A 15,688-nucleotide genomic window follows, 5' to 3' on the forward strand; every position below is an offset into this window, starting at 1 on the left:
ATCCTCTGCGTCTGAATCAGAATAAGGAGGAAAATCCTGAGTGTCTTCAGCCGAAGACTCTGAGTAATCTGAAGCCTGTTCCAAACATTCTACCTCTGGCTCCACCCTAGGCCTCTTATCTGGAGGGGGCATAGAACCCCTGATTAAGGAAATTAAATCTTCTGCCATTTTAAGCATGTGTTTTTTAGGCACAGAACCTGCAGAACTAGGACTGACACCTGAGGAAGGCAAACCAGATCTGCCCTTAGAAGGTACCTTAGAGACAGAAGAAGAAGGCCTAACCCCCTTAGGCAAAGAAGGGAGTACAGCAACCTGAGAGGCCCCCTCAGCCTGATCTGACTCCTGAGAGGCCACATCCTGCAAAATTAACGTCTCCCCCTGAGACTCAGCTGAAACCTCGGCTGGATCTACAGATTCCACCGTAGTTTCTAAAGAACCTGCGTCCGGAACGGACGACTCATCCTGCTTGGACCATAACGATTTTTCCTTGCGCTTCTTAGCGGTAGCGGGCGTCGGAGGATCCGACGGCATATTGTAATTACACCGCTTACCAAAGACAAGCCTAGCGCAATCTAACCTACGTTTAATGGTGCGCTTATTAAACCTAGCACAAAAGCGACACCCGACTACATCGTGCTCAGGCCCCAAACAAGGAATACAGAGAGAGTGGTAATCCCTATGCGGTATCTGTTTCCCACAAGAAATACAATTATTCACTTTTTCTGACATCCGGAAATAACTGAGGCAAGAAAAAACAAAAATATTCCCCAACGGGGTACTTAGCCCAACTTGGTTTCGGTCTGAAACTCAGAATACGAAAATTTCAGAACGCCGAACGGCACTTGCAAACGCTGCTTCTGCTTCGGACCATGCGGCAAAAAAGACTGAGGATATGACGTCGGTCATGCGCTTTAATACCATGACGCACTGACGTCAGATCTGAGCGCCCATGACCGACGCCAGCCTAATACTTTGGTATTCAGGCCGACCGAGGACAGCGGACTACCCACAAGTTATGACTGCAGCAATGTGAGATGAAGAACATCTGACACTGTGTACAGTAGAGGAACTGGATAGTAAGTGCTTAATAATGTTGATGAGCATACTTTGCTCCAGTGGAATAAAATATACAGTTACCTGCTCCCAAGGAGTGACAACCCATCTTGGTCTCAGGATCACCTACAAGGGATTTAGAACTACATGAAAAGACAGTCTGCATGATAAATGACTGTGCCTGACTTGATTCATTTGATACAACTTTGCTTTGTCCTTAGACTGGATTTTTACTAGCTGCATACTACACTTGTACTTCTTTCCCAATTTTTTTTTGTATTCCACATCCATCATTACGAAGGCATTCTTCCAACAACTGTTAACAAAGCTTACAAGAAGACTGGTAGATTACACTGACATGTATATCATTGTGGATATTGTATCTACTTTAGCAATGCTGTAGGTATTGCTGTACTACTGCTACTTTCAAGACGCTTGGCTACTACTTGTACTTTCTATTACAATAAAAAATATACATACACACACTTCTAAAACAGATATCCACAAAGGTATAAATCATCTAGATTAACAATGACTACACCTCAAGTAATCAAAAAAAGTAATTACATATATAACTTGTCCCAGACCAAGCATGCTTAGAACACTGCAAATTCAATACAGCCACTAACTACACAAAGAACCCCACCTCACATATACAAGACAGTAACACATACTCACCAATACCCACTTTTAATGAGGGGTGAGCCCCCTGCACCCCTTCACAACTCTAAAACCTTACATATACTAACTGAGAATGCACACCACGAGAAGAAGGGAACACAACTGCTGTGACAATTCTGCACAGCAGAGAAATTACACCTTTCAATCGGCTGAGCAAAATTTAACAAAAGCCTTTCCATCTGATGGATCATAACACTGCTACAAATGTTCAACTGGCTGTGCTTTCAATCCTCAACCTGATAAATAAAACGTGCCCCCCCCCCACCAAACCCATGTATACAGAATTGCAAAAAACCATGAGCACGAAAGTGTCTTGTCTGCACCTTAACTTAGTTCCTCAGTTTGTTGCTCTCTCCCAGTCTCATCCAATGGCACAATTAACTCGCTCTTGCAATGCATATGCTAGTTTTTCTCCAAGATCTGAAGCACTAGTTCCATCAGGGTCATGACAGACTGCACTAGGAAATTCTACCTGTTGGGAGACTCTGGAACAGGCATTTGTTACAACAACAGAATACCACCGGACTGTCTTCAATGATGAACTAGGACTGATGCCCTTTATTATCAAGTTCAACTTTTATCCAAGCTAACACTACTTTTCTGAAACTGTACTTTGGATAAACCATTCACAAAATAAAAAATAAATAAATGATGACACCAGCATTTGAAACTATGATTCTCTATGAAAGTTAATTTAACATTCATCTTTATGTGGAAAATATAAGAACCTGCACAATTTACTAGATGCTGCCATCTTTCCCCTTTGATTAGTAGATTCAAAACTGGGTAAAAGGTTGTAGGGGAATGTTCAGGACTCTCTGAAGTTTAATCACAAAGAATTTAATTTTGAGACATTTCTCACACACTGGCAACTGATAATAATCTAAAGGTTGCTACGCTGTGCCATGTTCACAGATTCGTCCACTTTTGATGACAGTGTTGCTACTAGTCCTTCTGTCTCCATTAATCCTTCTGCAGATTTCTCTTTCACTGTGGTTTGCAGGCAGCTGTTCCGAGTTTGAAATCTGCAGAATACACCATCTAGAATAGTTATTTTTTGATAAAATGACATACACCTGATTAAAGACATCCTTATCAACAGCAGGATTTTCTATCATCACAAACATACAGTTTAGCCCTGCTTCCACTTAAACCCTGCTCTACCGTGTCCAAACCATGTTCATATTAGACATCATATTACTTAGTTTGACTCCGAAGCTGAAGAAATAGACCTACATATAATACCATACTTTAAACTGCCTTCCAAATATTTCAACAAAAGGACTTGTGCTGCTAGAAGATGGCAGACTATGGACTGTGGATGAGTTGTTAAAACTTCTATGCTGCTATTTGTTAGAAGACTCACGGATGCCCAACATCAACCAAGGTAGGAGGGCTCACTTACCTTCGCTACTGTTTTCCTTCAGTTGCTCCTCATACTCCTGCATTGCAGCTACGCAACTGTTATGAATAAGCTCAGCTAGTCGCTTCAGGTCAGCCACAGATTTATCTACAAGTTCTGCATCCCTAGCAATGGCTTCCAATCTGCAAAATAAATAAAATCAAAGTAGTTCAAAATACTGGCATGACAGCAAACGTCTAAAAGAAAGAAAAAGTTATGTACTCACCATAACCTTTCATCTGTGTTGTCCATTTTCATTCTTCCTTAATATATGGGCTCGGATCAGACTCGGCTGCTTTTTTACAGCTCGTGGACACTAGAAGCTTTCAAGCTCCTCCTCTGCCCCATAATGGAGCAGTGGCCCCCTTCCCCAGATCTTGTTTCTTTCCCTTACTGTATAAAGCACTGAAATTAAATCTCTTATAGGGAATGTCACTATGGCAACTTTGGTTCCTATAATAATTGTCCATTCGTCCAAAAATCAACAACATAAAAGGGCATTGGGGGTTGGAAGGAGGGGAGTTGAAGAATGAAAATGGACAACACAGATGGAACGTTATGGTGTGTGTATAACTTCTTTATCTGATGATGTCAATTTTCATTCATTCCTCAACCTATGGGACAGAGTCCACAGCTACCTGAATCCCGGGTGGACTCTAAGGAAGGATATTCCTGAGTACTGTTGAGTCAAAGGCTGTTCTTTCCCTAGACACCACATCCAACTTGAAATGAGTAATAGAGGTATGAGGATTATCCCATGCTGCAGCCACACAACTATCACCCATGGAAGACCTGGATAAAAAATCTGACGAAGTTGCCATGGAGCTGGTTAAATGGGGTCTTAAAGGCCAGACAAAACTTGTTATAAACAAAGAAGATGCAATCAGTTACTCATTTTGATAAAGTTACTTTGCTAACTGGTTCTCCCAATTTCGTTTCCAAAAAGGATACAAATAATTGATCCTATTTTCTAAATTTCTGTCATCTGTGAAGATCGAAATGTAACTGTCTGTGGACATCTAATAAATGCAAAATATTTTCTCCTTTGTCTAAAAAATTTGGAAAGAGCAAAGGGAGGTTAATGGATTTGTTAATGTTAGATCCTAACACCACCTTACAAAGAAAGGAAGGATTGGAGCTTAAGGACACCCTATCCTTATGAAAAATTAAATAAGGAGGCTTGGAGGATAAAGCTTGAAGTTCCGAAACTCTCCCAGCTGATGTTATGACTATCAGAAATATAGTTTTCCAAGTTAAATATTTCAAACAACATTTTGCAGGCAGTTCAAATGTTTTGAGTCAGGGCCTGCAACATTAAATTCAAATTCCATGGTGGCGTAAGATCTTTAAAGGGTGGTTTGAGTAGAAAGGTTCCTTTTATACATGCTTTACACAAAGGAGAAGACAACATGGAATTATCAACTCCAATATGAAAACTGGACATGGCAGCTAATTGAACCTTAACTGTTGAGGGACTAGCCCCATCATTAAAAACAGAAGCCAGGAATTCAAGAATTTTAGGTACTGATGCTGAAAAAGTATCAATGTCTTGCTGCTGTGCACAAAAGACAAACCTTTTCTATTTGCTCTTGTAAATTATTCTAGTGGAAGCTTTGTGGGAAGACAAAAGAAATGCGGCATACTTGGAAAGAGAGCTTGGGTTGTCTGGCTATCAACAGAATTGGAGAAACCATGCAGTTAACTTTAGGCCCAAGCTTTCCAAGAGAGTCATGGCTGTCGGGTGAGACAGAAGGTCTGGAACTGGATCCAGAATCCAAGGCAGATAAACTAAATGAGGCCAAAGGAAGGGAAACCAAATTTGTCAAGGCCTGTAAGGGTAATGAGGAGGACTTTGCTCTTCAAACAGGATGCTTTCTGTAGAAATTTGTGAATTATGGGAGTTGGGGATAAGCATAAAGGAGACTGGGGACCAATTGTGTAGGACAGCATCTCTTGGTGACCCCCCTCCCCAGCAGGGGAATTAGAGCAAAGTACCTGCTGCACTTGTTGTTTAGGGGAGATGCAAATAGTTTACAGCATGGCTGGCCTCACTGGCAAAAAAATCATCTCCACCACTTCTTTGTTGAGAGACCATGTGAGGTAGTAATATGGACCTGCTCAACTTGTCTATCATACTGGATTTCCCCAGTATATGAGCTATCAGAAATCGATATGAAGAGCTCGTCCATTGCTACACACTCATAGCTTCTCTACATATGGAGTAAGATCTTTCACCTCCTTGTTTGTTGATATACCATACTACAGACATATTGTCTATTTCAATCACAATATTTCCAGAAGGGAGAGAGTCTTGAATGCCTACAATGCTAGGAGTACTGCTCATTTCCAGTACAGAGATATGCATTTTGGCCTCTTCGGGGGACCAAGTGCTTTGGACAAACTTTCCCAAGAAATGCCCCTCCCCCCATCTGATCTGGGAAGCGTCTGTGGTCACTATGGCTTTGGGATGAGGGGGTGGTCAATGGGTGACCTTTTAGTATTTGATCTGAGTGAATCCACCACCAAAGGTACTTTTTGCAAGCCTGACTTGTACTGATCTTGTTCAACACTGGGTTGCTAATGTCCACTGAAGAATTCTTATATGATATTTTGTTAACGGAACTAGAACTATCACTGATGACATTGATCCCAAGCTTTGTAAAATCAGCTGGGCTGACAGCAACAAGTTTTGAATTATTTTCTTGACATGGAAACAAACAATTTGTACCCTTAGCAAAGGGCGAGAAGCTGTCATTGATGTTATGTTGAATAAGGCCCCTGTGAATTCTAACATTTGAGATGGTTCTAGTTGAGATTTGTTGTGGTTGACTGTAATTCCTAGACTGGAACAAATCTGGAATACAGAGTCTCGAGCTGCTACCAGAAGATGCTTGGTCGAAGCAGCTATAAGCCAGTCATTTAGATACAGAAATGCTCTGAATCTCTACAATCTCAAGTGAGCTGCTGCTACTACTACTGCCATGCATTTGGTGAACACCCTGGGGGCTGTGATAAGACCAAAGGGCAGTGCACTGAACTGCTAATGACTGGCTCCCAGCTGATGTGTAGACATCATCTGGATTGTCTGTTCATTTTTATGTGATAGTACACGTCCTGGAGATCTACTGAGCATATCCAGTAGTCTTTGTGCAAGAAAGGCAACATGGACTGAACTGTGACCATCTGGAACTTGGTATGCTGAAGTGATTTGTTCAGAATGCTGAGATCCAAAATTGAACTCCAGTCCTCCATTTTCTTTGACAGTAAAAAGAATTCTGAGTAAATTCCAGATCCTTTTTAGGCCTGGGGGACCTCTTGGATGAATTTTTCTAGCAGCTTTTGTATTTCTAGATCTGCTGTTTTCCTCTGACAGGGTGGAATATTGGGAATTTTGCTTACTGATGGAGGGGAAAGAGGAAAAAAGAATTAAATATACCCTCTGCAACTAATTCTCTGCACCCAAGTATCTTTTGTAATGTCTACAAGGCTTTCTGCTGCAGGGATAAGCGACCCCCGATTACCTTCTGAGGTTGGCAATAAGGCCTTCTTTCAGAACCACTGATAGGGTCCAATCAGAAAAAGAAATCTCTGGACTTTTGGTTATGCGGTTCTCCTCTGCCAGGTGGACAGAATCTTCCGTTAGAGATCCCCCCTCTGCCACTGCATGAACTCTCCCATGGGGATCATGGAATGGACCCCGGGAATTCCTGAACCACATTCTTTGACTGAGTCATTCATTCCTTGAAAAGGATCTTTGAGGAGTGGAAAAATGTATGCCCACTGCAGAAAAGGTCTTACCATCTTTTCACACCTGGAGTGTGTGTCTAACCTTGGGGCCAAATGACAAACTCCTGTCAAAAGAAGCACTGTCAAAGGATGACTCGAAGGGCTCTGCAAAATCACACAAGCTCATCTAGGCATACCTCCTGGTGGAGATGCCTGAATCCGGCGCTCTTGAAACTCCTTCAGCTGAATGTGATATGAGCCTAGTAGATGAATTAGAAATAGATTTAGGGTTGCCAGCTGTGAAGCAATAGAAGTCTCTGCCTCAGAAGTACTGATCCCAGAGAGAGATTTTGAAAGTTCTTTGATCAAATCCCTCTGTAATCTGGTGAAGTGTGCCAAGTAATTCAGGGACCAGAGTGCAAAGGTCACTGACGCATACACATTTCCCAAATCTGTCCAATGTCCTAGACTCTACCATTAAGGGGATGAACAGAGGAATTCTGTTCCGCAAGTTCTTTTTTTGTGGCTGCCCTTACGACCGTAGCATCCATTGGTACTCCTTTGTTCCAGAATCCTATCTGACCTCTTGGGGATCGGCTCAACAGAATCACACTCCCTCCATGGATACTGAGAGATCAAGTCAATGAGCTCAACAGTGGGCAGATTCGCCCAAGTCACTGATGGACCAATACCAAATGTCTCCAGAAATACAGACTCCTCCTGAGAATGGTTATTTGTAAACCAATGACCCTTTATTTAGGGATCTCTAAAATGTCTCTAAGGCAGATGTCATCAGGTGGTGATCTAGGGGACCCTTCCCCTTCATCGAACATGGTATTGTTTGTGAGAGACTCCTAAGGAAGTCAAGTGCCTCCTCTTGCACTTTCTCTTCCAAGGGACTTCTTTGGTGGAATGTTCCGGAGAAATATTGTAAGAAATAACTACATCCTGCTGGGTAGCCTGGAGAGACTGGGCTGGCTGTCCCTGTGGAGTAGAATGTTGTCTCAAGACACAAAGGCATCTGGGACAATTCAAGGGAAGGAGTCATCTGTCCTCTAGAAGAGAACACTCTACCACCTCAAAGGCAGAATGCCCTGGAAAGGAGGACCCCATCATATCTGAAAAGACATGCTTCTGGACCGTCAGCTTCTCCTGACCTGAAGGCACACCACCTGAGGCAGAAGTCAGAACTGAGCTATGGAATGCCGAGGCTCTAAGGTGCAGAGACAACTCTGACAGCTTAGAAGTTGACTCTAACACCTCAAACCTAACAATGAGACTTTGGGTCTGAGAGTCGTTTGGCTCTGACACGCTTGGAGCTGGTGCACTCAGAGAAGCTATTGGATCCGAGGACACAGCAATATTCGGATCCAAAACAGACTGTACCAAAAGTCTCAGATCCAGGAGCTCTGAAGCTGAAGCAAAGATCAGAGAAGGAGTCAAGACTGGTGGAACAGTCGACTTCCAAAATGCCTGCACATTGAATAACAGCTTATTTCTAGCTCTCTCAGTGTGAAAACAAACTCAGCAGAGAAGGCCAGTAGACTTGTGTTTCTGGGTAAATTTCAGTAACTGCCTAGTAAGTGCACTGCCTGGATGCCAGGAATAAAAAAATACACAAGACCTGGAAAAAAATCAGCTACAAAAAGTGAGCAAGAAACACTGAATGGAGAAAGTTCTGGAGCTGTTCAGCAAAAAGCAATGCAACCTTCAGACATGACATCCAGTAAACTAACAAACAACTGCATACAGACCCCGTTAAAATAAACAAAACACTGATGGAGTATATCAAAACAAACATCAAAAGGTTGGAAAAATGGAAGAAGCTTTAAACAGATATTCAGATGAGATGATAAAGCTGCAAAAATCAGAGATCGAAATAAAGAAAAGGCTGGCTGAATGAGAATGCTCAGGAAGAGATGTTTCAAAAAAATAACAGAATTAGAGAACAGAGCACATTGCGGAAACCTGAGATTTTTGTATATACCAGAGAAGCTGGAAGGAACAGACTGCATTAATTTTATGAAAGCACAAATAAGCAACTGGAGTGGTATTCTATAGCAGGAATTGTTAGTTGAAAGGCCACATTGTGTGTCAGCCCTAAATCTGGATATAAGAAAGCAACCTACAGTTTTAATAGTAAAGATGCAATCCCACCAGCAGGAGGAGTTGATTCTGACAAAATTGTGGCAGAAGGACAAAGTACTAAAAGTGGGAGACCTCATTGTACTGCAGACAGAAGAGGAGCAAATGTATTCCACTATTCAGGGAATGTCAAGACGCAAGTGTGAGATTCAAACTGCTGTACACAGCTGTCTTCGAGGTACTCTTCCTTGGAGGGACAAAATCATTTTTTGATGAAGTACATGCTAAGAAGGAAATACAAAAGTTTGTCCAACAAACGCACGTTGTGAAACAGAGATTCTGCTTGTTGTTCTTCTTGTAATAAAGACCAGAGAGAGACTGTACCTATGAAACCTTATCAGAATTTCCAACAGAAAATGTTGGAGAGAAGGAAGGGAGCAAGAGAGTTGACTAGAAGAATCAAGAGTACATTGGAAATAAAGGCGAGACAGGATTTCAGAGATGAACAGTAATAAAACCAGTAACTTAATATGGTATTAAAATGCAATAATTACATTTGTGAAATATGACATAAGAAAAACTGGAAATACTGAACTTTTTCAGAATCTGACGGACTTTTAGTGGACTCTAAAGCATATGCCCTACTTCATATCATTTATGTTTGGAAAAGTGCTTTGGAGAAGGTAAGAGAAGGGAGAAAGTTAACTGTAGGTAAAGATTTATTTTTTCTTAAACAGTAGCAATTTTGTGGCATGTAGTTTTCTTTACATGCTATAAGGTAAAGTTTTTTCAGTTATTTTTGAGTGTAATGAGGATTGTGAACAGGTGCTGCTGTTTTTTTTTTCTTTCTCCCTCTCTCTCCATGTTCAGTTTTAAGAAATGTAGGCACTGCAGTGTATAAAAAGCTTGGTTAAAAAGCAACATAAAAAAAATGAATGTGTTTTTTCTCATTCTTGCATGGGGAAATGATTGGATTAAAGACTGTAGATCGACTTAGTAACACGTTTTAAGAGAGAGCAAGTAAATGAAAAAAAAACACTGAATATTACGAGTCTTTTTTCTAGCAACTACCATGCATGCTCAGTAACAATTCTGCAGCTGGTCTTCATACTCCCATGAAAATAATCTGATGGGAGAAACTGGCTGTCTGGTTCTCATGTCTCCACAGAGACAATCTGATTAAGAGAAACTGTCTACAATCTGGTGGAGAGTGACTGGCTGAGGAAAAAAAAAAGGAGAGAGAAATTGGCTATGATAATAATGTTCTCTGAAAGCATTCCGGGGTTTCTCAAAGTAGATAATATTCTCTGAAAGCATTAAGGGGCTTTCCCAAGGCTGTTAATGATCTCTGAAAACACTCAGGGGTTTTTCCCAGCTGGAAAAGCTATAAAGATGCCGCAAAACCAATCAGCACTTACCAGGCCTACAGGCTGCACCATCTGTCTTACCATCAATGACCTTTCTTTTAGGTTAACTCAAGTCTAGGAGTGCGGCTGTCAGTTTGGGACTTGTTCCTATTAGGAAGGTAAAACTTCAGTATTTGAAGGTGTACATAGTTTTGTGTGTTAATATTAAGTTAATAGGTTGTAGGGGGTATTGGGGTATTTTTTTGAGGGCTTTCAATAAAACAAAGCTTTATAAGATGTGACATAAGCTCAAATGTACATGACAAGAAACAACTGTATAAAAGTTCAACCCGCCAAACAGTGTATGCATGTAACACAAAAGCTGGAATTAGACATTTAACAAAAAAGGTGTTCTACATAAAAGGTGGGAATAATACATTTTTTAATACAATGATGGTTTCTTTAATGTCTTTAAATGCAAATGGCCTCAAAAATTCACAGATAAATACAAACAAGAAAAAATAGTGAACTATATTAAAAAATGTAGAGTACAAAATGCTATGTTACAGGGGATGCACTTGGAAAGAAATGAACATGTGAAATTGATCAAGAAAGGATTTCAGGATGGTTATTCAGCAGAGGGGTACTTATATTAATTGCAAGAGGTGCTACAATAGTGACAGAAGAAGATAAAAAAGATAACAATGGGTGATTTGTAGTGCCAAGGGGCAACATGGCAAGGGAGGAGGATTAGGATTACACTGACATGTACTGACATTCCGTCTAAAACTGCTTAATGAAGCTTAAGAATATTCCAGGAGAAATAACCAATTTTCAGCAAGGAATGTTACTTGCGGGTGGGGACTGGAATTTGATTTGCAGCAGTGAAGATGTGTCTGGGGGGCTCAGAAGAGAAAATATAACAAAGGAGAGTGGATTTTTGAAGAAATGTATGAAGATATTTGGCATGGAAGATGTCAATTCAGTAATGAGTGTTCGGAGTGAATTTACATATTACTCCCCAAGATATTAAAACTGGGCTACGCTAGACAGACTTTACATCTCACAGGAACATGTGCACTTAATTGAAGGTCTTGATACCCACCCAGTAACTATTTCAGATCATGAGCCCGCCAATAACAGCTAAAATAAAAACACAGAATAATGAAATAAGAAATGAGACATTGGCGCTTTCCCCAACTATCTGTTAAAAAGAGAGGAATTTAAGGAATGGGTAGTAGAGATTATTCTGGAGCTGTTAGAGAAGATAGAACTTTCTTCTGAAAATATAGCAAGGGAGTGGGAGAAAATTAAGGTTTCGTTTAAAAATAGGGTGGAGATAAAAGAAAGGGAGCTGAGCTATAGTTAAGTAACGAGAACTACTTAGAGGGACTGACAAAATGTTAAAGTATTGCAGAATAGGGAAATCTCACAGAAGAGGAGGATCAACCACAGAATGCTAGCAGAAAATAAGGGATTGGCTTCATAATATTCACGAGCTAAGAAAGATTGCTTTTAACTGTTTTTTTGATAACACTAGAGCACAAAAAAAACCTTTAGGACAACAACTCCGGCAACAGAAAGTAGAACGGGCTGTCACCAAACTTAGGGAGCCTATAAACAAAAAAAGTAGCAAGAGATACTGTAAAGGTATTAGAAGCATTTTGGATATTCTATGAGAGTCTCTATATAGCACAGAAATATGAAAATCAAGAAAAGAAACAAATGGAAATGTTTGTGGAAGAATTAAATATGCCAAGGTTAGAGGTAGATGAAGCTCAATTACTAACAGGATAAGAGGAGATGAGATACAAATTGTAATGTATAACCAATCTACAGGAAAGTCCCCAATAATAGATGGTACTCCTGTGGAAGTTTGGAAGCTAGGAGGAAGAAAACTGATAAAGATCAGGAAGTTTTTAACAGTATCTTATGAGGAGGAAAAGTACCACCGTCCTGGAACAAAAGCAGTGGTAGCTGTAATACCTAAACAGTGTAAATCAGATAAAGCTTCATATAGGCCCATTTCAATATTAAACCATGATTATAAAGTGTTCATCTCTATAATGGCTAAAACAATGACAAAAGTAATGCCAAAACTGATAGATATGGATCAATATGGTTTTGTGGAGGAAAGGAAAATATTTGACAACATTAATAGAACATTGATTACCCAGAGGGAAGCAGAATGTAAGAAAATACCACTGTTGCTGGTGGGTCTTGATGCAGAGAAAGCATTTGACAGAACAAACTGGCACATTATAAGCAGGGCAATGGAAGCATTTGCATTTCCTGAAAAAAAGTATAAGGTTGATTAAGAGAATATATATGAAGGATCAGAGGCAAAAATTGAAGGGGGTGGGGTCCACTCTCATAATTTCTGCTTGAGCAGAGGAACCAGGCAGGGGGTCCTCTTTCCCCTTTACTATTTGCATTGTATTTGGAACCACTGGAAAAGAAAATAAGGGACTCAGAAATTCAAGGATATAACTGGTGTGGTAGTCAAGAAAAGCTGGCTTTATTTGCAGATTATATTTTGTACCTGACAAAACCAGAAAAAGACATTACAATGTTGCGGAACATTTTGAGACAGTCTCAGACCTTTTCAGGATACAAAATTAATGAAGCCAAAACAAAGGCAATAGCAGTAAATTATGCAACCCACACATGAACTGGTTCAAGAATGCCCATATTTATGGGGGCATGATACAAGGAAATATTTAGGAGTATGGATTAAAAATTATTCTAATGTGGCAGCTAAGGATATGTGGGAAGAGACTAAACAAAAGTCAAAAGATAATACAAAAACTAAGAAATTGGAAGCTTTGCTGTATGGATATGGATAGCAAGATACCAGCAGTTAAAATGTGTTTAGTCCCTTTAGTCATATACACAAGTCAGGCATATTTTTATCAACCAGAGGAGAAGTTGTGGGTAGCAATTAATAAAGAGCTGAAGGACTTTATCTGCGAGGGGGAAGATGGCAAGAGTCAAGTGTGATAAGCTGATCCTTCCAGCAGAACAGGGAGGATTAAGATTACCCAATTTGAGGGGGTATTTCAGAGCTACACAGTTAAGACTCATATGCACAGCACAAGCAGAAATCTATAATTCAAAGTGGAAAAGGATGATGATGAAACACTGAGGAAGCTCAAGAAACAAGGAGAGACTGGGATTTTGGATGCAGGCCTTTAAGGAGAAGAATAATCATGCAGAATATTATATCAATGAAGTAGCAGAAAGTATTCTAAGAATTAAACTGGCACAGGAATGAAGGAATGAGATTTTGCCGATAGGGATGACTGCAATTAAGGATACAGACAATAGGGGTGGAATTTATTGGAGAAAACTGGCATAGGAATCAAGGTACTGGGAGCAAATAACTAGAAAGGAAAAGATGACAAAATGGGAAGATGCCAGGAATTTACTTAGACTGCAGGTTAGAGACTGCCTTCCCTCCATCAGGGACTGATATCAGAGTACAGGCAAAGAGAAAGAAATAGAGGGGTCCTAAACGAAAGACCAGCACTGGTAGAGTTTTTAACAGAATCTAGAAAAGCTGCTGCCATTAAAAAGGAATAATTAGTACAGAGTATAAAATATTGCAGGATAACTACAAGAATCAATCAAAGAAGGTTAGAAAGGATTGGGAAGAGAGACTGGATAAGCAAAAAAAATACCAGAAGCACCAAGACAATAACGAACTTTATTAATGTGGTAAGTGCTTTCGGTTAGACCTTCCAGCCTTCTTCAGACAAAGTAATCACAGTAAAAGCACTCATTAAATACACCTATAGTGTCAATCAATCAATAATTCAATTACTGTGAAAGTTAAAAGACATAACAAAATAACATAAAATTAGTCATGTCATAAGTCGTAAAATATGAACTTGAGTGTAAAACTTCCAAAACATATACTCCATAAATATATATATATATATATATATATATATATATTTCCCCTACATATATAATTTAATACAATAATAACACATACCATCAATAAAATCTTTTAAGACACTAGATAGGGCTACTACATCACTAATACCAGGTATTATGGTGGCATTTAAAGGACCTTGATGATCCACCTTAATGCCCAATTGTGGATGGGGGACAACCAAAAACATATTACATAGCAAAATATATTCATAGTCAATTAAAAAACAGGATACCAACACTGGATAATTTAAATAAGGACTCGTGGGATTTTCTAACTAAACGTAATCAATTAAATACTTGTTCATTAAATGATCTGACATTAGTTACAGTGGATATGAAGGATTTATATAAGTGTATCCCACATGAATTAGGCCTAGAATGGTTTAGTGAATTTTTCACAAGTGTATTACATGTAGCCCAGGGTACAATTAACATACTAACTCAGCTGATGGAATTGGTATTGGATAATAATTATATTTATTATGAGGGTCACTACTTTAAGCAAGTTAGAGGGGTAGTTATGGGCCCACTGTATGCCAATGCAGTTATGGAGTACTGGGAAACGGAATACTTATTTAAATCAAAGTATATGGAATTGATGCAACTTTATACCCGCTTTTTGGATGACCTTTTTCTAGTATGGTGTGGTCCACAGCAATTGTTACATGAAGTTTTTGATATTTTGAATGAGTCAACTGAGTTTCTAACCTTCTACTATGCTGTAGAGGCAAACAGTATTGCATATCTGGATGTTTGTTTAACCAAGGATGAATTAGGGGGCTATGTAAAATCTTCTATTCACAGGAAGAAAACTTATTCTAACAAGTTCCTTTATTTTTCCAGTAATCACCCTATCTATATTAAAAAGACAGTCATTAAAGGACAAATGGTAAAGGCTGCCAGGATGATTACTTTGGACAATGAATTTTTGGATGAAATAAAATTTATAGGAACGATGTTCCTAAATCCCAAAACACTAGTGGATGTAATCTCAAGAGAAATTACAAGGAAGAGACCATCAGGTATACATAGCCCTTTTTGAAAAAAAAGTAATTACTGTGATGGGTTAAACAGGAACTTAGAAAGTGATGGAACATTATTAATAAGTAATATGAATGGTATAAATAAAATTGACAATACTGAAATAAATGAGCTAAGGGAAAAAGAAAGTACAGTTGTGTACACTTACCATAAATGTAGATGTTCGAGTGTATTTACTTTTGCAGTCATTACATTTGGGTAATCGGCAGGCAGGTTGCCCTAAGTTGGCCTGATTAAGAAAGTCTTGGGTCCTGCATCTGTTGCTGTCCCTTCTTCCATGACGTCAGGTCGTCAGGGCTATAAAACAGGCAGCCGACGCCATTACATCAGTTTTTCTTGCCCCAGATTGTCAGGTGCCCCTCAAATGGGGAGCAAATAAAATTAAAAAACACCACAATATATATACATATACCTC

The 15,688-nt window shown here is 39.5% G+C and overlaps 1 protein-coding gene across 3 annotated transcripts in view; it reads right to left on the reverse strand.

Annotated features, from left to right (window-relative positions):
• CHD2 (chromodomain helicase DNA binding protein 2) overlaps nt 1-15,688 on the reverse strand; it is a 3,702,317-nt gene that overhangs the window by 857,562 nt on the left and 2,829,067 nt on the right. For all 3 annotated transcript variants that reach the window (XM_044078379.1, XM_044078380.1, XM_044078378.1), the window contains one exon: nt 3,140-3,279. In XM_044078379.1, the coding sequence (XP_043934314.1) occupies nt 3,140-3,279 (140 nt within the window). The remainder of the gene's footprint in view (nt 1-3,139; nt 3,280-15,688) is intronic.

The sequence above is a fragment of the Protopterus annectens genome, chromosome 7.part0 (genome assembly GCF_019279795.1).
Source record: "Protopterus annectens isolate FY-2018-M chromosome 7.part0, PAN1.0, whole genome shotgun sequence".
In the NCBI taxonomy this organism is placed as follows: domain Eukaryota; kingdom Metazoa; phylum Chordata; order Ceratodontiformes; family Protopteridae; genus Protopterus; species Protopterus annectens.